At 51.1% G+C, this 23,953-nt stretch overlaps 1 protein-coding gene across 1 annotated transcript; it reads left to right on the forward strand.

Moving 5' to 3' along the window:
• The first annotated feature begins 2,516 nt into the window (after positions 1-2,516).
• On the forward strand, positions 2,517-8,664 carry LOC146831129 (uncharacterized). The gene is made up of 2 exons (XM_085603837.1): positions 2,517-2,742; positions 7,992-8,664. The coding sequence occupies exons 1-2, from the start codon at positions 2,517-2,519 to the stop codon at positions 8,606-8,608; spliced, it is 843 nt and encodes a 280-aa protein (XP_085459963.1). The 3' UTR covers positions 8,609-8,664.
• The last annotated feature ends 15,289 nt before the right edge of the window (positions 8,665-23,953 follow it).

The raw sequence follows: 23,953 nt of genomic DNA on the forward strand, positions 1-23,953 counted from the left end.
TCCTGAAAGTTTGTGTCATTATCTCCATTGTCATTGCCATGGGCTGTGATGTTGTGCAGCAGCAACAGTCAAGGACGTTGGCGCTACAGTATAGGACTGACTGCCAAAAAACGAAATTAAATAAAAAAGCAATTACAAGTCAAGGTACTGAATAGCAGCTCACCGCAGAATAGACCCGCAGGTGCTAAACTCGTAATACAAAGTTTCTCGGTGCCTGGGAGGGCACTGATTGCTGAATTTCTGAAAAGAGGACAAGGAATATTCCGACAAATCGCTGAGATCTGTGGCACGACAGGGAAAATATTTGTGGCAACAAGCTTTCTAGTCCTGATCAAGAACACTTTCTGATTGAATACTTTTTTATAAATGCTTATTCATTCATTTACTTATTTCGATGCATAAAATTTCAAGAAGAGATGTTTTGTAATACAGCATGTTAAGCAAGTGTGTGTATAAGAGACAACCAGACTGAAAATACCTGATGTGTGACTGACACTGAGGGGCATATTTACGAGCCCCTATCGCCATCATACTGTCACTTTTTAGGACGTTGTAGTGGCGATAGGAGCTTCTCCCTACTTACAAGGCAGCGTTAAGCCACTTAACGTGGCTTAACGCTGCCTTGTAAATAAGACACCCTTTCATTCTATGCTTAGCGTGAAAGGGGTGGGCAGTGGGTGTTGCGGTGGGCTTTCCACGGTTTTAGACCCTTTTGTGACCGCAAAAAACGTGTGGCCCATGTACTAATCCCACAACTAATGCAAAATAGGATTGGCGACTCCCTATCAGGAAGGGGCGTTCCAAGGGCATCCCTTTTTAATAGTGACTGCGATAGTCACAGTTTACCACCCTTCACACTCAAAATATTTTTTAAGGGCAGGCAGTGGTCCCAGGGACCTCTGCCTGCCCTTAAAAAATGAAACTGAAAAGTTTCATTTTTATTTTTTAAATACATCCTGTTTCCCTTTAAGGAAAACAGGCCGCATTTTAAAACAAAACAAGCATTGGCATAGCCAATAGGTCTCGCTTTTGGAACCTTATAAGTGAATAGCCATGCAACACTTGATGTTGTCTAATCTAGGATATTGTGCTGGATAACTAAACATTTATAATGTCCCAAAGGCGAGACTTATTGGCTATGCATTGGGGGGGCCTTATAAGTGTTTAGGTAGAGCTATTGACTTTGGCAATGCTTCTGAGCTGTGCTGTGGAGAAGTGTGGCTGCTGTGCAGCATGCTGAGAAGTTGTAATTAAAAAGTGTAAGAAGCACTGAGTGATGCTGTGGTGTCGTTGAGTGATGCTGTGCTGACCCTGAGTTATGCTGTGGTGGCGTTGAGTGATGCTGTGCTGGCCCTGAGTGATGCTGTGGTGAACCTGAGTGATGCTGTGGTGGCCCTGAGTGATGCTGTGTTGGCACTGAGTGATGCTGTGGTGGCGCTGAGTGATGCTGTGGTAGCGCTGAGTGATGCTGTGGTGGCGCTGAGTGATGCTGTGGTAGCACATAGTAATGCTGTGGTGGTACTGAGTGATGCTGTGGTTTTTCTGAGTGATGCTGTGTTGGTGCTGAGTGATGCTGTTGTGGCGCTGTGTGATGCCGTGGTAGCGCATAGTGATGCTGTTGTGGTACTGAGTGATGCTGTGGTGTTCCTGAGTGATGCTGTGGTGGTGCTGAGTGATGCTGTGGTGGTGCTGAGTGATGATGTGGTGGTGCTCATTGATGCTGTGGTGGTGCTGAGTGATCCTGTGGTGGCCCTGAGTGATGCTGTGGTGGCCCTGAGTGATGATGTGGTGCTGCAGAGTGATGCTGTGGTGGTACTGAGTGATGCTGTGGTGGCCCTGAGTGATGTTGTGGGGGTGCTGACTGATGATGTGGTGGTGCTGACTGATGCTGTGGAGGCCCGAGTGATGATGTGGTGTCGCTGAGTGATGCTGTGGTGGTGCTGAGTGATGCTGTGGTGGTGCTGAGTGATGCTGTGGTAGTGCTGAGTGTGCTGTGGTTGCTTAGAGCGATGCTGTGATGGCGCTGAGTTATGCTGTTTCCACTGTCATCCATGCTTTCAATATGGATAAGCTCAGCAACACAAGATGCTATGCTGTAAAGTGCGCTATAAAGTGCCCTTGAACACCACACCAACTTATTGTGCTACTGTCAAATAATACCAGGCAGTTCTGTGCAAGGTTGAGTGCTATGGTGTTGGGCCCAGAAGCATAGTTAGCACCACAAATGTTTTACAAACTAGACCTGAACTCATCACCGAGGCAAATAATGCATGATGGTAGACCACACTAATTTAAATGATTTCCTTATGTTATCTCTGCTGCCACAGAAACTCTACTGGCTCCCACAGATGTAAATTAAGTTCAAGGTCTCTGCATCATTTTCTACGCCTTTCAAGTTGTGCACCCAACTCCAGAACCCATTCAAAAGCTTGTCACTCACGACATGATGTAAAGCTGCTTCTTCCACCAAACTCTCACATCTCAGTTTTTTTTTTCTGCCCTGCTGCCCCCAAAAGATGACCAGCAGAGATAAAGAGAGGGCACTCCGCTCGCGGACACAGGGCGCCTGGCAACGTGAAGGAATCAAACAGACAAAAGGAGATTATCAGAGTGTCGGGGAAAGATCAAACATTGCTGGCATCGGCACCCACAGATGGCTGATTTACAGGCGGGCTGATAATGCCGGGCCCCGGGGGAAGCAGAGTCGCAGACTAGTCTTCCCCCGGGGTCATTCGCGCGAGGGTAGGACCAGGTAGGGTCAAGGGGTGGAGTTAGGGGGTGGGTATATGAGCGCAGGGTAGGAAGGCGACTTCCTCTTCCTGCGCTCGGCATCATCGGGAGGGTTTAGAAAAGGGGAGTGTGTGTAGAGTAGTGTAGGGCTAGGCCTGGGAAGAGTTTTTCGTGGTGTCAGCGGTTTCTGGGTGCGGCGGACATCGCGGTTATGGAGCGTGACGGAGGCGACGGTGCGGCGACCTCTGAGGAGGTGAGGCGGGCGTTGTTGGTTCTGGGGCGGGGCGGGAGGGAGGATCTTCTGTGGCCCGGGGTGCTGGGAGAGGCGTGGGTGGGCTATGAGAGGGTTCCGCGGGCGGCCTCGGCGGGGGTGGCGGCGGCGGTACTGGCAGGAGGAGCCGCCGCTGCCGCCACCTCTGTGTCTCTCGGGTCTGCGGGGGAGGGGGCGGGGTGCGGGCCGAGCTAGCCAGGCGCGCGGAGGACGGCGCAGGAGCCTGCCTCCGCGTCTTCGTTTCCCTCAATTGACGTTCCGGGCCCACGAGGTGGACGGGGGCGTGGCGTCGACGTTTGCCGCGGAGGTGCGGCCCCCGGTGATTGCGGCTGCGGCCGGGCGGGCCGGCGATGTGGAGGGTGGGGCGGGTGGGGGAGTGGGGGGGCCGGGGGTCGAGCTCGTGGCGGCTGGGGGGGGCGAGGTGGCGGAGGTTGTGGTGGGGGTGGGGGCTGGGGGGCTGGGGCCCGCAGGCGAGGCGGTGGACGTTCTGGCTGGTGTAGAGGGAGTGGGGGGGGCTTTGGAAGCTGAGGGGCCCCTGGATTTGTCTCGGGGGGGGTCCCGGGCCTCGACCCCTGGTGTGTCGGCTGGCGGCGCGGGGCGGCCGGGTAGGGGGGGTCCCCGAGGTTCCGCCCGGAGGGGTCGCGCCATCGGTGGGGCTTGGTCAGCCTGCTTCGGGGATTTTGGCGGGGGGGTCTTTGGGTACCCGCCCCCCCCCACGGCTTCCGGGTTGGTGCGCGTGGACTTGGGAGGACAGGCTGCGGGAACAGCGCCTTTGGGCGCAAGCTGAGGAGGCACGGCGGGCAGAGCAGGAGAGGTGGGTGGGGGCGGTGTGGGAGGCCGAGGCGGAGGGGCCCCCGCCGCCCACGTCGGAGGAGGAGCGGTGGGCGGAGCAGGAGGAGCGGGGGAGGGCGGAGAGGGCGAGGGGGCGGGTGGGGGGGGCTGTCAGGGGTCCGCGGACGCAGGCAGGGACGGCCAGGACGGCTTTGAGGCCCGATGGTGCCGGGGCCCGCCCAGGTTTGAGCGACCTGGGGGGCGGGGGGGATCCAAGCCGGTGGCTGTCGGCAGAGTTAAGGGGAGTACGGTGGGGCGCAAGAAGGCCCCTTACCGCCGTCAAGAAGCAGTAGGGCGGTCCGCGGCGGCCATCCCTCCAGCGCGGGAACGGGCAGTGGCAGCGGGGGGGAAGGGGTCACGCATGTCTGGTGAACTGAATGGCAAGGGTGTGAAGAGAGCGGCGAGAGAGGTGTTGTGGGTGCCTGGCGGTGTGGAGGCAGATGTGGAGTTGGATTATGAGGCAGAAAGTGATGAGCTGGAGGACGGGGAGGTGCGGGATGACTGTGACGAGACGGGCGCTGGCAAGGACAACAGAGAGGTTGGTGTGTTACAGGCCCCCCGGAGATCGGCGGACAAGGAGACGGTAGAGACGCGGCGGGCGACCCCCTCCGGAGGACGGCTCAGCGAGCGACAGCCGACTTTGATAGGTGAGCGGGTTTGGTGGTCGGTGTGGGACGGGGGTCCCAATGGGGGAAGAAAGAAGGCTTGTAGGTCGGTTGGGGTGGGAGGCGGCTCTGTGCGGGAGGTGGTGGAGGCTCCCAAGGGTGGGCTCCCGAGTGAGGACAAAGCGGTTGGGGGCAAGGCGGTGGCGTCGGCGGGGGTGCAGACAGAGAAGGATGGGGGTAAGGAGGAGGCGTCGGGGAGTAAGCTCCCCAAAAATCTGCCCTACATGGGCCTGGCTATGCCGTTGGGGTCGCACTTGTCCGACAAAATAAAGGGGAAGATCTGGAAGCATGAGTACGTGGACGTATTTAAATTACTGCATAGGGAGGTGCAGGCCAAAGAGGGCTCCAAGGAGGAAGAGTGGGAGCTGACTAGGCGGCAGCGGGTGCCGGTGAATATGGAGAATTGGACCTCTGCCTTTCTCATTTACGCGAGTATCTATTGCGAGAAACATCCCGATAGGGCAATCGCATTGCTGAAATACATGGATATCATCAGGAAGGCTCAGATGCAGTTTGGGGGTTTCGCGTGGTTGAGTTACGATGAGGAGTTCAGGGCGCGGGTCAGTGCGAACCCCGAGAAGCATTGGGGTGAGGTGGACCAGGAATTGTGGATGCAATGGATGGCGTCTACGCATTCATCCGCATCAACTCACACGGCGAGTGGTTTGCCGGTCTCGTATCGGTCTTTTCAGTCGCGTCCCGCCCATACTGGGGCGGGGGGGACCACAGCACCCACAGGTGGGGCCGGACAGTCTAGCAAGCCCGGCACTTACAATACCGGGGCCTGTTGGAGTTACAATAGGGGGTATTGTTCCAGGTACCCGTGCAAGTTCAAGCACGAGTGCTCTAAGTGCGGGGGGAAGCACCCCCTTACGCAATGCCTTACACTCACCACTCCTTCCGAACAATGGCGGAATGCCAAGGGGAAGGGGCAGACTGGACAGAAGGGCCCCTACACCGGTTAGGGTGGAGGAGATGGCCCCGTGGCTCTCCCTTTACCCGGACAGGGAGGCCGCCTTAAAGATTCAGTGGGGCTTTACGGATGGTTTTCGGGTCGGGTATCAAGGTCCCAGATCACGGAGATGGGCCGACAACCTCAAGTCAGCGAAGGAATTGCCGGGGGTGGTGGCGGCTAAACTCTTGAAGGAGGTGGAGGAAGGGAGGATTGCGGGCCCCTTTTATGACTGGCCGATGGAGGATTTGATCGTTTCTCCACTGGGGGTGGTGCCCAAAAAGGAGGAGGGTGAGTTTCGGATGATTCATCACCTATCGTGGCCAGAGGGGCAGTCAGTGAACGACTTCATCGCGGAGGAGGATTCCCGGGTGCTGTATGCGTCGGTGGACGATGCGATCCGCCTTGTGCGGGTGTGTGGGCCGGGGGCGGAATTGGCAAAATGTGACGTGAAGTCGGCTTTCCGCTTGCTGCCTATACACCCGGCGGATTTTGCGCTCCTCGGGATGCAGTTCGGGGGGGCCATCTTCGTGGACAAAGTCTTGCCCATGGGGTGTGCGATTTCTTGCGCCTTGTTCGAGATGTTTAGCACCTTCCTGCAGTGGGCCTTCACGCAGCGAACTGGGCACCGGGATGTCACGCACTATCTGGATGATTTCCTCTTTCTGGGGAAGGCAGGTTCGGGGGACTGTGGCAGGGCTCTGTCAGGGTTCCAGGAGTTGGCGGAGGGATTTGGGGTTCCGTTGGCGCCCGAAAAGACGAGTGGGCCGGCTTGCGTTCTGACATTCTTGGGCATTGAGCTGGATTCCATACAATGGACAGCGAGGCTCCCGGCCGCGAAGGTAGAGGAAATTCAGGAGTGCCTCCAGTGGGCGATTGGTGAGAAACGGATTGCGCTGCGGGCGGTCCAGAGGCTGCTGGGGTTCTTGAACTTTGCGTGCCGGGTAGTCAGGGCGGGGCGGACGTTCTGCCGACGGCTCGGCATGGCCATGTCGGGGGCAGTGCTTCCACACCACAGGGTCAGGATCTCCATGGGAGTGAGGGCGGATATGCGGACGTGGTTGCTGTTCTTGATGGATTTCAATGGGGTCTCATTGGACTTTGTGGAGGAAAACACGGTTTGGCAAATCCAAATTTACTCGGATGCAGCTGGGGCGGATGGCTTTGGCATTTTCTGGGACGGGAGGTGGTGTGCAGAGACCTGGCCGGAACACTGGAGGAAGCAGGGGAGGAGCATTGCCTTTTTGGAATTCTTTCCTCTGTTGGTGGCACTGGAAGTGTGGGGTTCTGAGTTTCAAAACAGGGCGGTGTTGTTCCATGTGGACAACATGACGGTGGTCGAGTTGGTCAACCGGCAGAGGGCAAGGGACCTGAGGGTGTTGCGCTTGTTGAGGAGTTTCATGCTGAAGTGTTTGCGGCTGAATGTGACTTTTCGAGCCAAGCATGTGCCAGGGGCGAATAATGACATGGCGGATGCTTTGTCTCGTTCGCAGTGGCAGCGATTCCGGCGACTGGCACCTGGAGCGGATCTGTGCAAGACGGGGCTGCCGGATGGCATTTGGGCCCTAGGGGAGTGAGGGTGGTTGACCTAGTGGAAAATTCTGTTGCTGTTACCACCAGGCGGACCTACAGACGGGCGTGGGCAGAGTTTGTCGCCTTTATGGGTTGGAGCGGGGTTTCTGAGGCTGGGGGACAGGTGGGGGTGGAGCGTGGAGTGTTACAGTTTGTGCTGCACTGTATGGATAAGGGGTTGTCGGCGGCAACCATTTCAGGAAAGCTGGCAGGGGTGTCCTTTTATTGCTGTCTGTTTTTTGGTTTTGACCCTACGAAAGGTGTGATTGTTAGTAGGGTGTTGCGGGGTTGGGGTAGGGAGCGGGTTGGGGGCTCTGTGCCGCGGGAGGCCATAACGTTTGAGGTGTTGGTTCGGTTGGTTGCGGCGTTGCCGCTCTGTTGCTATGATGAGTTTGAGGTTCGGGTTTTTCGCTTGTGCATGGTCTGGATGTTTTTTGGGGCATTCCGGGTGTCTGAGTTGCTGGGCACGCGGGCTGGGGAGGGGCGGAGGTATGAGGACGTCAGATTGGATGCGGGGCGCCTGGGGATTTGGCTCGGTCGGTCGAAGACAGACCAGTTGGGCCGGGGTAAGTGGGTTTGGCTGAATGAGAATCAGGGAGGGGGTGTGTGCCCGGTGGCTGAGTGGCAGGCTTTTGTGAGGGTGCGGCAGCTTGGGGTAGGGGAAATATTTTGTCACATGTCTCGGGCACGAGTGACGGCTGGCCAGTTGTTGGCGGTGTTGCGCATGGCGTTGGTGCGTGTGGGTTTGGAGCCGGCGGGTTTTGGAACTCACTCCTTCCGGATTGGGGCGGCGACAGCGGCTGCTCGGCTGGGGTGGTCCTGGGATAGGATCCGACAGATTGGGAGGTGGAGGTCAAGGTGTTGTGAGCGTTACGTGCGAAAGTGACAGGGCGGGGTGCTGGGTGTGGGGGGTTGGATGGAGCGGGGTTTGGCATTCTTGGTGCGTCTCTAACCTCTGTTTCTCTCTTAGGTTGCGTGGGAGGCCCTGGGGCCAAGACGGTCACATGGATCGTGGGGCATTCTTTTGTGCACTGGGCGTCGAAATATGCGGAGCAACAGGTGTACGGCCGTAACCTGGGACTCAGAGGACAACTTCACGAAGTGCACTGGTGGGGTAAAGGGGGAATGCGATGGGGGGCACTACTGCCCTGGCTCGCGAAGATGGTCCCACAGAAGGGTTGCCCGGATCTGTTGATTATACACTTGGGGGAAAATGACTTGGTTCGGCTGTCGGGTTTGGCGCTCTTACAGCTGATGCAGAGAGACTTGGAGGTACTTAAGCACAGACTGGCGGGGGCTTGCATTGCATGGACGGAGTTTGTTCCGAGGAGGATCTGGAGGGGAGCTGTTAAGCATGGGGCAATTGAGAAAGCGCGTCGAAAATTGAACAGAGCAATGCGCGTTTTTTGTGGGGAGAAGGACATCAAGGTGATCAGTCACCCGGGACTACGACTGGAGGAACCACTGCTATTTAGGGATGACGGGGTGCATCTGTCTCGATTGGGGAACGCCTATTATATGATGGAAATGAGGGATGTGGTCAGCAAGCTCTGGAATGAGGCAATCTGGTGTCGCAGGGATGTGTGAGGGGTCCTGGCCTAGGGGGTGGGGCAGGTACCCGCCCTACAGGGGGCTACCTGGTTGGCGGTACTTTGGAGGGGTGGGGGGAGTCATTAGCGGGCACACCCATCCCTCGGGGGGGGAAGAGTGAACGAGGTGGGGGTATTGGAGGCGTGAGTGAAATGGCCGAGGAGAGCCGGGAGGATGCAAGGAGGTTTGTGGAATGGTGAGGAACGGAAGGGGCATGGAGTGGTACAAAAGGGGAGTGTGGAGTGGGTGAAAGGAGTGAAGGATGGTAGAGTGTTGGGGGAAAGTTTATTCATATAATGTTTTGGTATTGTTAATGTTGTGCAGCCTGGTCCTAATAAATGGCCTTTTACGCTAAAGACACGGTGTGGTCTGTTTATTGCGCGATGCCGGGCCCCGGGGGAAGCAGAGTCGCAGACTAGTCTTCCCCCGGGGTCATTCGCGCGAGGGTAGGACCAGGTAGGGTCAAGGGGTGGAGTTAGGGGGTGGGTATATGAGCGCAGGGGAGGAAGGCGACTTCCTCTTCCTGCGCTCGGCACCATCGGGAGGGTTTAGAAAAGGCCACCCACCCGCCCTGCAGTTGAGGGTTGGGTTTACAGGGTTGGCTACAGCGTGCCAGTTTAGGACAGGCTGCGGGGTGGCGGTACTTTGGAGGGGTGGGGGGAGTCATTAGCGGGCACACCCATCCCTCGGGGGGGGAAGAGTGAACGAGGTGGGGGTATTGGAGGCGTGAGTGAAATGGCCGAGGAGAGCCGGGAGGATGCAAGGAGGTTTGTGGAATGGTGAGGAACGGAAGGGGCATGGAGTGGTACAAAAGGGGAGTGTGGAGTGGGTGAAAGGAGTGAAGGATGGTAGAGTGTTGGGGGAAAGTTTATTCATATAATGTTTTGGTATTGTTAATGTTGTGCAGCCTGGTCCTAATAAATGGCCTTTTACGCTAAAGACACGGTGTGGTCTGTTTATTGCGCGAAGTGCTGCGGCTCACTGTCAGGAGTACATGAAAGCTCCTTAAGCTCTGCGGATAAATTACTGCCGAAGCCCCATATAACATTTCTCCACCGAGCAACCAAACATAACAGGATGTGGCACCCCTTAGAAGGAGCCAATATGCTACAAAGAGAAACACTGGAAGTCGAAGCGCGAGCGAGGCCGCGTGCTCGGTAAATACGAGTCGAAAGAAAGCACAGACTTTGCCAATTTCACCCCTCCCCCCAGAAAAAGAACTGGCAGTCCAGGAAGCCTTCCAGTGAGGCGCCAATGATGAGGTGACGATAAGCAATCAATCTGCATGCTAAACTGAGGGGGCCTCGCCATGCAGATGTATAAAGAAAGCAGGCGGAAATAGGAAGTTAATTACACGAAGGCTTCAATCCTTAGAGCAGAAAACCCACTCTACTGTCAGAAAGAGAATGGGGTTCATTGACAAACAGAGAATACAGATTCACCGACCGGATGATAGAGGACATAAAACGCCCATTTTACTCCTTCAGCTTTCTTTAGACCGCCCTCCTTTGCAGCTTGAGGTCTGCCTCTCTGGAGAAGATTTACAGTTTCTGACTTAATGTGGCTGGAGCACCGTAAATGCTTTAATCAAAATCATGCCTGAAAACAGTGCCCTCTGCTGCACCTGCTGGTACTGCTTCGGCCAAATTCAGATGTAGGGAAAGATATTAATTAGCAGGAACAGCTTGAAGAACTTAAAAGAACATAACAACGTATCAATACTGAAAGGGATAAATGGGAGCAGAACAAGTCACTTCCCTGAGACTATAAAGAGACAAAATGTGGACATAGTTGCCAGTGTGAGTGTTTAACACACTTTTCTTTGCAGCCAACATGGACACTGCTGCAGGCTGCTCCTCTGAAGATCGGTGCCCTGTGCGTGGCCCCAACTCGCCCACGCTAAAGGCCGGTCCTGTATGAGATATGCGAATTCTACACTGTAGTGTACCATATATTACACAACACCTGAAAACCCAAGACGTCACGTCACCCAATAGATACAGTTTTGTAACATAAATTAAGGGCGCGTCCACGTCTAAAGGTCTTGTAGAGGACTGTGTCAAACATCCGGTAGCTCTGTCACGTGACTGGGTATGAGGCAGGCGAGGAGGCTGCCATAGCGACCGGAAGGCGGAAGCGAAGCCGGCAATGAGTTGTGGAGTCATGGATGAGCGGTACTACAACCTGAGTGAGGATCAGAAGGCGGTGATGGCGAAGTACCCACCCGTGACGAAGAAACACGAGTGTGAGACAGTGGGAGAAAGCAGTTGTTGCGGGGGAGACAAGCTTATGGAGGAAACAGATATCCTTTAGGACGCCGTGAAGGGGTTTCAGTCTAGTTGGTAAATGAGTGGAGGATCTGAACGATCAGTCGCGCGACGGTAAAAGTGAAAGCAGGGGAGCGAGCTAAAGTGAAAGCAGGGGTGCGCGCACGCGCGACGGCAAGCACGTGTGTGGTGCAGCTAAGGTAAAGGTAATCACGCTCCAGATGGCGCCTCAGGCGCTAAAAGCTGGCGGCTGCGCGCGTGCACGTTCACATGCACGCAGGCTTTAGGCCAGCAAAAAGCTTCTGGTAGCACTTTGAAAACCCGCTTACTAAAGGTCTCGCCTGAGCTAGCGCATGCGCTAGCGCTCAGGCGAGGCCTAAAAACTGCTTTATTTAAAAGCAGTCCCAGACATGGTGGTCTGCTGACCCCAGCAGGCCACCATCCATGGGAGTGCCAGCCATTCCCAATAGGGTGCAAATTGTGACAGCCTCATTAATATGCATGAGGCATGCAATTTGCGACCCCATTGAGAATCACAAACAGTGTCTCAGACACTGCAGTGCATCCCAATTTGCGAGTTGCAAATTGCGAGTACCAGGTACCAGTACATAACAATTTTCATCACTGTATCCACTCAAGTAGTATTTAAAGCTGTGTGTTGTGCTTGATAAAAAATGTCATGCCATTCTTTTTTTAGAGAATTGTCTGTCTATCTCCTATTCCCACTGGAGTTGTGTGGGGTACTTTTGGTCTAACTCCCCCTCCCGTAACAGCCCATACAGTTCAGTAATTGGATACCTATCTGTGTTCTTTTGCAACAGCCACCTCTCAAATTGGGTCAGGGGGCGTTGTGCCGCCCCCCTCACTGCAGGTTGCATCAGCCAGTGCCTTATCTTTGTATAACGATATCTCTTCCCTTCTGGTATTGCAAGTTCAGCACTCTAGGTGTCGAATGATAAGGGGCCCTCCTCGACGAAAAAGTGTCCCACTGATCGGCACTGCGGCCTCTGCCAAATCTTGAACGTATTGACATTCAGGCCTGGAGTAAAGTCCCCATTTCCCACCACAAGAGTGAGGGGGAAGGAAAAGATGTAACCCCTCTTCAACTCGCTACCGCATCCCAAGCTTGCAAAGTGAGTGCGGAGACCAGGGATAGGTAAAGATTTGTCGGGCAGTGAGTATGTTCCAGAAAAGAAACATTCCCCAAGGCTGTTCCTTCTTACTCCCTGTCCATAAATAACCGTCGCTTTTTGGATTCCGGATGCGACCATTCAACTAAATATCTAAGCTGCGAAACCTGATAGTAGTAGAGCAAACACGAAATCCCCAAGCCACCTCTCAAGGCCAAGCATCAACTACGTTCTCGACTCATCCAAGGGCATTTACCAGCCCACATGAATTGTTGCAGCTCACCCTGTAATTGCCGCAGCATCCTCTTTGGAGGTTGCAGTGGAAGGGTTTGGAATAAATACAGAATTTTTATGGTGGCCACCCGTCCAATCCAAGAAAGTGGATAAATCTGCCAACATCCTAAGTCTGCCTTCACCCTTCTCAGCAAATGACAATAGTTCAGGACAGTCATCTCTGATATAGTCTTGGTGAGCTGTAGGCCCAGGTAGGAGATGGACCGCTGGGCCCATCGAATTGAGAATGCCCAGGAGAGACACTCGCGGGTCTCTGGAGCAACAGTGAATTCTAGGACCTGGGATTTGGAGAGGTTTTGTGAAACCCTGAGACCGCCCCAAACTGCTGCGCCTCCTCTAAAAAGCTTGGGAGTGTCCTCCCCGGGTCGTCTGACGCGACCAGCACTTCATCAGCGTAGAGTGTTATAAGGTGCTTCTCTCCCCCAAAGCTCACTCCCGACACCCCTGCCATCATTGGGCGGGAGGGTGTCTGGGCCCTTTATAGAACTGAAGACTCTAGTAAGAAGAGTGCCTAATTCCCAACAAAAAAATCTTATAAAAATCCACCAAGAAGCTGTCTGGTCCAGGTGACTTGCGTGTCATCAGCATTGAGATAGCTGAAACAACCTCGTCTACTCCAATCGGTGCCTCCAAGCTGGTCACTTGGTCTGCCGTATGGCGAGTCACTTTGGTCCCCGCCAAGTAGCTAGTGATGTCTGACACAGAATGATCTTGTGGCGCATACAGGGTTGCATAGAATGACCCAAACCTCTCTGCAATCTGCTCGTCTCCCGTTGCCATGGTGCCCTCCTCTGTTCGCAGAGATTCCACTATGGTGGCCTGTCTCTGACCCTTAAGCTTTTTCGCCAATAACCTTCCACATTTGTTGCCCCCAACATAGAAGGTATGTTTGAGATGCAGGAACGAGTATTCTGCATAATCTAGATCCAACCCCACTAGTGCTTCCTGGTGGCCTCTAGTTGTCTCCATACTATAGGTGCCCCTGTGCGGTGGTGGATGAGTTCAAGCTCTCACACCTTCTGCTGAAGCTGAGCGTGCTTTTCCCACCTTTTCTTGTTCTCTGCAGCCGAAATTGCGATAAACTCTCCCTTTAGCACTGCCTTCATTGCCTACCATACCATTGAGGTTCTCACCCCTTGGGTATCATTCGACTTTAAATAATCCTCTATTGCTTCTCTTATCTGCATGACCACTTCCGGTCTACTAAGGAGGGTCTATCATAGTCTCCTGATACAAGCCGTGGTTTTGCCCCGTGGGATAGACAGGTCCATAAGGACCGCAGTGTGGTCTGAGAAGGCACGTGGCTCAATCACTTTCGAATGCAGCGCAGCTAGTAGTTCGAGAGAGCCTAAGAAGTAATCAAGCCAAGCATGATATTTATGTGCATGGGAGTATAAAGTGTAATCATGTGTGTTTGTCTCTCCATAGATCTCTCAGGCCTAACTCCTGAAGCTAGTTGGACCCTCCCGTGGATAGTGCTCCCGTTGCCCCATGTCTCTGTGATGATCGATCCAATTCATTAAGGTCCCACCCAAGTATCACCCAATGGTCTCTAGTCAACACATTATCGGTCACTGCCCCCTGTATCAACTGTTCCTGCCCCTCATTAAGGCCATAGATAGAGCCTATATTAAGGGAGTGTTGGCCAAGATGGATACTATACCCAGAAGGCGGCCTCTTATTTCTGCAATCTTGGCCCCCACCTTCCCTTTAAAGGAGCGTGAGAAGAGCAGCGCCACTCCTGCCGCCTTTCGTGGTAGGGAAGAGAAAAACTGTTGGCGGAATGCCCTGGATCGTACTCTATGCCAGTCACTAGGCTGAAGATGGGTTTCCTGGAGTAAGCAGATATCGGCCTGTGAATGCTTCATGAACAAGAGTATGACCTGTCTCTTAACTGGTTTGTTGAGCCCTTTGACATTGAGGGACAATATTTTTAAACTTCCCACCATAGATAACTTAGGGAAAGCTGCTCGTTCATGCCATCTTCCTCCCCCTGCTCAATTTTCTCCACCCTGCCCTGCCCCTGTAAGAACTACCCTGAACCATACCTGTATTGTTGCAAAAAATGTAGTATCATGTTGAGCACCCGGAACACCCCCTAGTTCAAAAACAGTTGACAACAATTGTCCCTGAAATGAGGAATGGGCTAGAAGATCTAACCCCAGTCCAGTGGAAAAAGTGTAACAGAGGTACGTGACCATCTGCCTCTCTTCTCACCCACTCCCCTCGGCCACCCAGCTGCACCCAGCGGCGTATCTCTTATCTTTAGGCGGGTCCTTGAGTCCCTGAATCTTCCAACAGCTTATCAAGCAGGGCTTTCCTCACCAATGTGATGATCTCTGAATCTGGTCTGGAGCCTCCCCGCCCAGAAGGCACCTGCCTCCACTGCTAGCACCCACTTGCTCTGCCCTTTTGCCTCTCTGATCCTGTACTCTCTAAGTCCTGGGTATCAATCTGCAGAAATTTATGTGCCTCCGCCAAGGAGTGAAGATTATGGAGTCGGTCCTTCCAGCGAAATGTTAACCTTAAAGGGATGACCCCAGGAGTATGAGATCTTTAGGTCCCTGAAGAAAGTCATAACTGGTCGGAATTCCTTCCTTTTCTGGAGTGTGGAGGCAGCAAATTCCTGGAACAGCCATAGAGTGTGTCCTTGGAAGACAATTGGCGATGACGATCTAGCTACTCGTAGGATCCGTTCCTTCAGAGAGAAGCTATGTATGCATGTTAGAATGTCCGCTGTCTGTGATTGCCCTAGGCCCCCAAGGCCCACTCTGAGTTCTGTCCAGGCAAATCTCAGTTGCCAGCATGTCTCCCAAGACCTGGACGAATAGATTAACGATATAGGCTTCCACATCTCTATTTTCCGCACTCCTGCGGTCCCCTCCTGATCCAGATGTTATTCTGTCTTGAGTGGTTCTCAAGGTTCTCCGCGTGGGCCTGCAGGTCCAGTGGCTGATCCGTGAGCCAAATTATCTCCTGTTGCAATTGCTCTATTTCCTCGTCGTGTGAGCTCTCATGCCCTTCCAGAGCACCCACTCGATCCCCAAAGTCTGTCACCTCCTTCCTGACAGACTGTAACTCACACGTGATGTCCCGTTTGACATATTTCAGGTCCTCTCTTAGTGTGAGACAGGGTTTCCAAGTAGGAGCTGGTGACCGGAGCTTCTGTGTCCTCTCTAGTAGGTGAGGTCACCCTGCCAGTCATCTTCTGAGTATCACCATCCTGGGGGCCACCGGTTCCGTGAACATGTCCTTGAATGTGCTCCCTTTTTCTGCCATCTGGGCACCGCCTCTGCTCTTGATGCGTCTTGGACTACGTACTCTACCCTCAGCCCTGTGTTGTGTCCTGCAAACAACGATTGTTTCACCTCTACAGAGGTCTCCCTCCTCGCACCTCGGACACTCCCGTGGGCCTCCCTGTTCCTACGCCCAGTGAGGTCTTCCTAGGGGTGTCTCACCTGGGCTTCAATGTCCAAAGATGCTCCATCCCAGGCCTGGCCGCTCATCCACCAACTCACCGCTCCCTGTCGATACACTGCCGCTCCGCCCTCCTCTGATGCGATATATTCAGTAGAAAGGTGATTTCTCCAACCCCCAGGCTCCACTTCACTCAGGTCTTGGCGCGGTGGTGTTGCTCTTTGGCTCCTCCAATGGGGTCACTTATCTAAGAAGCACTCACATAACTCAATCTAGTAGCAAAGGTTCCCCTGTAACCCACCCAATATATTTGGAAGACACTGGATCTCTTTTATCGCAACATATCTCCATAATCAGAAATCCTCCAAACCCAATACCCCCTGGCCACTAATGTTTTCATCCCCGATACTACCCACAATTCAGCAACTCTCTTATCGAACGAATCATATGACACCGTTTCTCCTCCCCGCCCTCTCCCTCCCCATACTTGGATTTTGAACCAGACTACATTTAGAATGATGTGTATGTCACTCATGCACTTCTGCCAACACTCCTCAGGACTAACTGTATCCCTACCACATATTGCTATATATCTCTCCCACACGTCAATGCTTTCGCCCCACATTGCATTGCCTTGACACAATTTTTACCAACTGTTAATAAGACTAAGCCTACCAATAACAACCATAATTAGCACATTGATGTACATGTCTTGACATTGATAATGATGTCTGTTAGTTTTTCTCTTCTCCCTCCTTGTTTTTCTCTTTGTAATGGTTGTTTTTTGTATTTCAAAAATGTCCCAAAAATATTTTGAACAAAAAAAAGCCTTTCTCGCTACTTCTCTCCATTGCTGTGTCTGCTGTTCTGTTTGATACCATTGGATATCATATCTTCCTCTTACTTCCTCAGCTCTAGTCCGGTTCAGTTTTGGTGCCACCCTTGGGATCCAGACTGGTATTGGGGTCTGTCATGAGCTCATCACAGCAACCTCTGCTACAAAGACCAGTAAGCCTGATTCTATCTTGCACTGTGTTGTCTCAGTCTGGTCTATACATGCAACGTTGTAGTAGCATAATAGTAGGAGGGCACTGGCACCTCGTAAGTAGATAGAAGTCAGGGCAAGGGAAGGGAGGAGTCAGGTAGATAGGAGTAGAGATAGAGTCAGAGAAGGTTGGAACAGGGTGAGCTCCCGAGTATAAAGAAATTAATAAAGACCATTTACTTAATCATTTGAGCGTGGCTCTTTATTGCGCTGTCCCAATATTACAACTGGTGATGAGGGTGGGATATGACAGCCTCCAGCTATGCCCATTCATGCTTAGTGACCTCCTTAATCTGTGGGGCGGAGTTGGGTGCCCACGGCGATTGAGAGGAGGATGACCTGCCTGTGTGACTTTCCTTTGGGAGCCTACCCCTGCAGAGGTAGAGCGAAGTCGGCTACCCACCCCTATCCCGCAAAGCCCACCTGACCAAAGAAGCAGTGAGGGAAGATTGCCAGAGACAGCACGATGTTGTGAGCCCGCCCCGATTGTGCAAAGGAGTCCTGTACACAATGTCAGGAGCTTACCCCGGTCCCGTGCAGTCACTTTGTGCAACACCTTCCACATGCCTGACCTGAGGTAAGCAGAGCCCTGCCTGCCAAATGTTTTCCCCAGCAAGTCTCCCGCGTTGCCTAATTCATCCAGCGAAGTCCTGCAAGATTACAGCTCCTCTTGGTGGCCGGCTACTTCAATGAGCTTCAAGGAACTGGTGAACCCATGCTATTGCAACCCATGCATTTTGAATAGCTGGGGGAATTCATCTTGCGACTCAAACATCTAGCTTGATCCTGCGCTTTTGACACCTACACAACTGAAGATGCTCTTCGTCTGTGGATTATTAAGGAAAGTCAATCAGAGTCCGTGCGTAGACCTCTCTTAAAGAAAAACAACTCCCTGGATGTAATAGAAGAAATGGCGAGAGTCAACGATCAAGCTGAAGAACATGCAAAGAAAATGGAGGAAGGGAAGTTAAAAAAACATGTATAGGTTTTCTGGCTTCATGCTCATCATAAGGAATGTTGTTCATCTAAATGCCGGCAGACACCTAAATCCATGGATTATCCTCAATGAGCAAGTCATTTTTGCCGTCCCAAACAGCCCACCAAGAGAAGATAGTGCCATTAAAATATTATTGCTGTGGACAAGACTTCACACATGTTGAGTCATGCCCTGCTATAGATCAGAAATGTTGAAGACGCAATAAAGACAATCACTTTGAGAAGGTATGCCGAGCATCGCAAAAAGACTTTCAAAGAAAGTCAAGGAAATCAAGTTCTCGTCATCATGCAAATGCTGTTTGTGACCAACAGGAATGCTCCACCAGCTTGTGGCGATCAAGTCTCTTTTCGCATGTCAAATACAGATCCCAATGCGACGTGTCTAGTGAATTAGGATCCCTCACACCAATCTCACAAGATAGCGAGGCATATGTTTGCATGGTTGCTGACCACAATAGACTAAATAAATACCAGAGATTGCATATCCAAATGGGGTAACAATCTGCTAAATTTGTGGTAGACAGTAAGGCGTCCCTCAACTACATCTGTGTCGCAGAATACAACAAAATAGATCCAAAACCCAAGTTGCACAAAGCTGCTGTCTAAGGCTACACATGGATGTCTAAAGAGGCCCTTGCAAGTCTAGGACAATTTCAAATGTCTCTCACCTACAAAGACAGAACTAGACAAGCACACATCCATGTTATTGATGGGCTGTAAGCAGACTGTCTCCTCAGCTTGTCCAATGCTGAATGGTTACAATTGGTAGAAATACTTTACCAGATGGAGGATGAACCAGACATTATACACAAGTTTCCAAAATTGTTTATAGGACATGGAAAACTGGCTTATTTTCAAGTCCAACTACACATAAATGAACAAGTGACACCAGTGGCTTAGCATAATGAGAAGGTGCCATTTCATCTCAAAAGGCAGTGAAGGATGAACTACGGGATCTCCTCCAGGCAGACATTATGGAGAAAATATTGGACACACTCCGTGGGTATCCCCAGTGATCGTGGTGCCCAAACGAGGATGAGACGTAAAGTGTGTCTATGCATGGACATGAGAGCCTAATATACTGCCATTTAAAAGGAAAGGCACCCGGCACCCCACATCTGTGATATGATCACTCTGTCGAATGGGGCGAAAATCTTCTCTATGTTTGACCGTAACAAGGGTTATCACCAGCTCACTACGTTTTACCAAGGTGTATTCAGGCATAAATGGCTCTGCTTTGGCTTTACATCGGCAGCGGAAGTTTTCCAAGAAGCGATCAGGAGATTCATTTGTCACATTCCCAACACCCTTAATTACAGTGATGACATAATTGTTTGGCGCCACCATCAAAGAATACAACAAAGCTCTGGATCGGGTATGTCGTGCAAACCTGAATCCTAACAAAGACAAGGGCACATTTCACAGATTCACATTGAAATTTGATGGACCCCACATCTTTTCAGGTGAAGGGATGAGGCTAGGTCAGAGCTCTCAATGACACCCCTTGCCCCTGAGATTCTGGTGATATTTGGTCCTTTCTATGAATGGCCACCTCGTTATGTCAAGAACTAAGCCACCATCTTCTATTCTCTTCGTGAACTGACAAAACCAGGTCAACCATTCAAATGGTCTGTAAGATGTGAAGCTTTTAACACAATTGAGGCCACAGCTGTGTCAGCCAGCAATCTGGTCTACTTTAACCCTCACAGGGAGACCAGAATCACTGTGGATGCTAGTCCTGTGGGACTTGGAGCCATACTAGCACAATATGACAAGTAAGGTGATCAAAGACACATAGTTGCGTACACTAGCCGCAGCCTGGCTGATACTGAGAGGGCATACTCAAAGCATTTTTCAATCTTCATTTATGGGAAACATTTCACACTCATTACGGACCATCAGAAGCTAATAACCATATTCAGAAACCTCTGAGCAAAGATGCTACACAGGATCAAGCGACAGGGAATCTGTCCACAGATATACAATCACCCACAAACCAGGAATAGCAGCAAATCCAGTGGATTGCATGTCAAGTCACCCCAGGGCATTTTCCAAAATGAAACACTAGCGGAGGAATATATACATTTTGTCATTGATCAAGCAAGACCATCTGCAGTTCACCTTGTTCCCCCTGAAGCAGCTATCATTGAGGCCACTGCAGCAGATATCACCAAGCAGGATGTGACACATCACATCCAAACAAACATGTGGAGACACTTGGAAGAGCCCAAAAGTAACCAACACATTGACATCATAGAACTGACTTCTTCTCAACATGTAAAGGACAAATTGTCCATTGCGAAAGATGGACTACTGCTAAGGGACAAAAGAATCGTCATTTCAAAATATTTGCATCAAGGGGTGGTTAACCTGGCACACGAAGGACACAGAGGTATTGTGGCCACTAAAAGGGCGTTACGTGAATGTGTCTCATTCCCCTCCCTTGAACTGATGATCGAAGCCACACTAAAAGACTTTCCTCAATGTCAACTCGTCTCTGCAAATGTCTGAAAATCCGAAGGTGTTTGGCAATAAGTGGCGGTAGACTTCTTTTGCCCTTTGCAGTGCGGAAAATACATCCTGGTTATAATGGATGAATACTCCCGGCGCCCAATAGCTCAACAAGTATCATCCGCCAAAGCGGCCAGTACCATACCCGTGTTGGATGAAGCTTTTGGAGCATGGGGAATCCCTAAAGTGGTCAAAACAGATAATGGTCCACCTTTTAACAGACATGCGTTTGTGGACTCTGCTAGTCACCTCAATTTTTGAAATTGGAAGATCACTCCCATGTGGCCTCAGGCCAATGGCATGGTGGAGAGGTTTATGGCCACGTTAAAGAAAACCATACAGCAAGCCGAACTGTCAAAGCGAGATGTCCAGATGGCTCTGAACAAGGTAATATGTGCATACAGAACCATTCCTCACAGCTCCACAGACAAGTGTCCAGCCACCCTGATGTTGAGCCACACCATGTGCATGAGAATACCAACCTGGGAAAACTCAGCCAGCTGTGTCCGTCAAGCTCCAGATCATGAAGAGCTGGCAGAGTTAGACAGAACTAAGAAGGTTAAAATGAAGGAATGTGCGGACATTCATCAGAGAGCCAAGCCATCAACTGTCCAGGAAGGTGACTGTGTGTTTGTCAGGCAAGAACAAAAGAGAAAGCCTGACATTTGATACGATAACAACTATTGCAAGTAGCAAATCTAAAAGGTACCATGGTAAATTTTCCACTGATGACAAGAGGATAACCCGAAACAACTCTTACTTCAGAGAGTGCAATCCAATGCCCAAGGAGTCAGTAGCTGTGTTGGAAAGTGACATCATCGAGGACACTCATGTACTAGCCAGTGGGTCTGTTCTTCCCTCCTCTTTGGCTGTGGGAGAGTCGTATTAAAGAAATCTAACTACTGTGATGAATCCATTCTGAGTGAAAACTCTAATCCAGGGGGTTTCACTTTCACTGTCTATACGTGATGGACTGGTGAATGTTGATGAGAGAGTGGCCTGACAAGAGCTGAGAGAACAAACAGGGTGCGCTTTAGTGTATTTTACAAACTAATCTTATCACAGAGCTCATCCTCACCCCTCCCCTCATGCCTAGAATGTCTTTTAGAAACAGAATGAAAAGCAGATGGAAAGTTTAGTCTTTGGGGAGCATGGCTGTACTAAAAACCACTGTACACGAACTGTTCTCAGAACTGAGATTGTCTCTGCAGCATTCCTAAGAGTGAAACTATGCACAAAGTTGACAGTGAGCTCAATCTATCAACGGATGGCCAGTCTTAGTCATAGTGGAGCCTTGTGACCTTGAGTTGATGCCATGAAATCTTTGTCCACAGGCATCTCCTGTTTGGCAGGTGGCTGCACCTAGGGATTTCTTCAGTGATCAAAGACGACGGACTGCAAGTAAATTACCCAAAACATGGATGCCAGGCTTCCTATGGCATGTGAAGGTGTCTGCATGGAGGCAGTCTCTAACAATATTTGTCATTTCCAGCTTTACTTATTTTGCTTGGTGGTCGCAACGAAGCCAGTGCTAAAGGTCTGTGAGATTTGTGTTCCGTGTACAAATACATTTGTTTTTAAAGCTACGCTTGATTGTAATGCACACTGTGAGACGGTCTAAATATCCCTGAATGCAAGATTGTCCCTGAACATTCCTGATGTATGCCATATACAAAATATGAAAACGTGCAAATAAAAAGTCTTTGAAAAGTTATACAAACTATGGGGCAGATTTATGTTTCCTGGCGCATCCCTGCAAATCAGCAAGGATGCGCCAGGAATGATGCGTCACGCAAGTTTACCCTTGCGCCACACATGATGCGCCGCATTTACAATGCGGCGCATCATGGCGCAGGAATAAACAGATGTGTGACGCATCCGATGGCGTAAGGTTGGCGCAGTGCTTCAGTTGCGTCACAAGCGCGACGCAACTCCAGCACTGTTCCAACCTACCCTATCCCTAACATGGTGCGTCAAGCCTTACGCCTGCTTCAAGCAGGCGCAGGGTTTTGGCGCATCAGCGTTGGGAAAGTGACTCAGTCAAATCTTATAGATTTGACTGAGTCACTTTTCAGGGGCGTTCCTGCGACGGAACGCCCCCCCCTCTGTCGACACGCCCACGTGAAACCTGACGCAAGTTTTACGTGGCGCAGGGCTTTACATCGTGACGCATCTCCATAGATGCGTCACGATGTAAATATGGCGCAACGTGGCGCAGGGTTTACACCGCCGCTGCATCACAAAAGTGACGCAACGGTGGCGTAAAAGTGGCGCATCTCCAATATAGATCTGCCCCTATGTGCCAAGCTTCGAGTATAAGCTATACCCAGTTTTCTCAACAGTAATCTGCTAACACTGCATGTTGTAATCAGCTGCTCATCTTATCCGGTAGCACAGTGTTGATGTTTATGGGATAACACAAGGAAATGGAAGCCTGCACAGCAGTATTGTACAGTACATAACATGAACTCATGAACCAACTTGTGAGCTTCCAAGTGTTCCCCTCAAATGATAGTGACCACCTCCCCCTCTGTACAATCTTTAATCTCTATCTACCAAAACGCAAAGGTCATATGACTCTGGGCACCTTTTGGAATGAGGAATCAGTATCGGAGAATAAAATGGGGCCATGTCAATCCACGGAAACTAGCATCATGGAAAGCCATCACTGGTCAGTCTCTGCAGGAGCAAAGCGGTGAATGCCTATTAACCCACTGGGCATCTATTACCAGGGGTATCCACGAATCAATGAACTCCCGCACAGGCAGCGGGCGACATCTGTTAAAATTCTCCATCAAAAGTCAACTCAAACTGAACAGCGCACAACTTATCCGAAAGCTGATGAAGGTATGTAAGAAAACCCAGAACAAGCAAGCCAAAGCCGCGCTTTTATAGGAGCTGAAAAGCGCAGGAAAACAACACAACCAATTGATATGGCAGGAAAAAAAACAGCAGCGGGAAAAGGAATGGCTATACGTTTACTCGATAATGAGCAAGCACAACCAGGCAGACTTATGGAGGCATATTAAAAACAAAACACGCCAGGAAGTTACAAGGAATAATGCCATTAATGAAACAATGTGGGTCTCACATGTAAAAAAGCTATACGTAGTGGATCACCAGAGAGTCTTTTTGCTCGAACACTCAGACTCCCGTGATGATTCAAGAGACTGTGTCTCCATACATACGATCAACAGCATTAAAAAAGCACTACGTAAAACAAGAGCTTCAGGTGCACCTGGCCCAAATGGTCTCCCGGCCCAACTGTTTAGAGAAGACTTAGCACTATGGCCCGCAATACTTTCCCCACTGTTTACCACCTGCGCCAAGCTCCATCAAGTGCCTGACAGCTGGAGAGGCTCCATATTGTTTCCTATCTTTAAAAAGGGCAATAGACAGAAACCTATTAACTACCGTTTGTTAGCCTTATTGGATATTGAGGCCAAGATCTACGCAGCTGTACTTTTAACCGATCTAGAGTCTACAAACGCAATAGTTCCTTTCTGTCAAACAGGTTTTAGACCCAACTCTTCCACACTAGACAATATAATTACCTTATCCTATCGTGCCCACCAGGCAATCAGTCGAAAATCCTCTGCTCTTTACGCATGCTTTGTGGACTATTCGTCCACATTTGACCTGATGGACAGAGGAATTTTATGGAGAAAACTCCAGGCATGGG

The sequence above is a fragment of the Triturus cristatus genome, chromosome 5_1, assembly GCF_964204655.1.
Source record: "Triturus cristatus chromosome 5_1, aTriCri1.1, whole genome shotgun sequence".
NCBI lineage: Eukaryota > Metazoa > Chordata > Amphibia > Caudata > Salamandridae > Triturus > Triturus cristatus.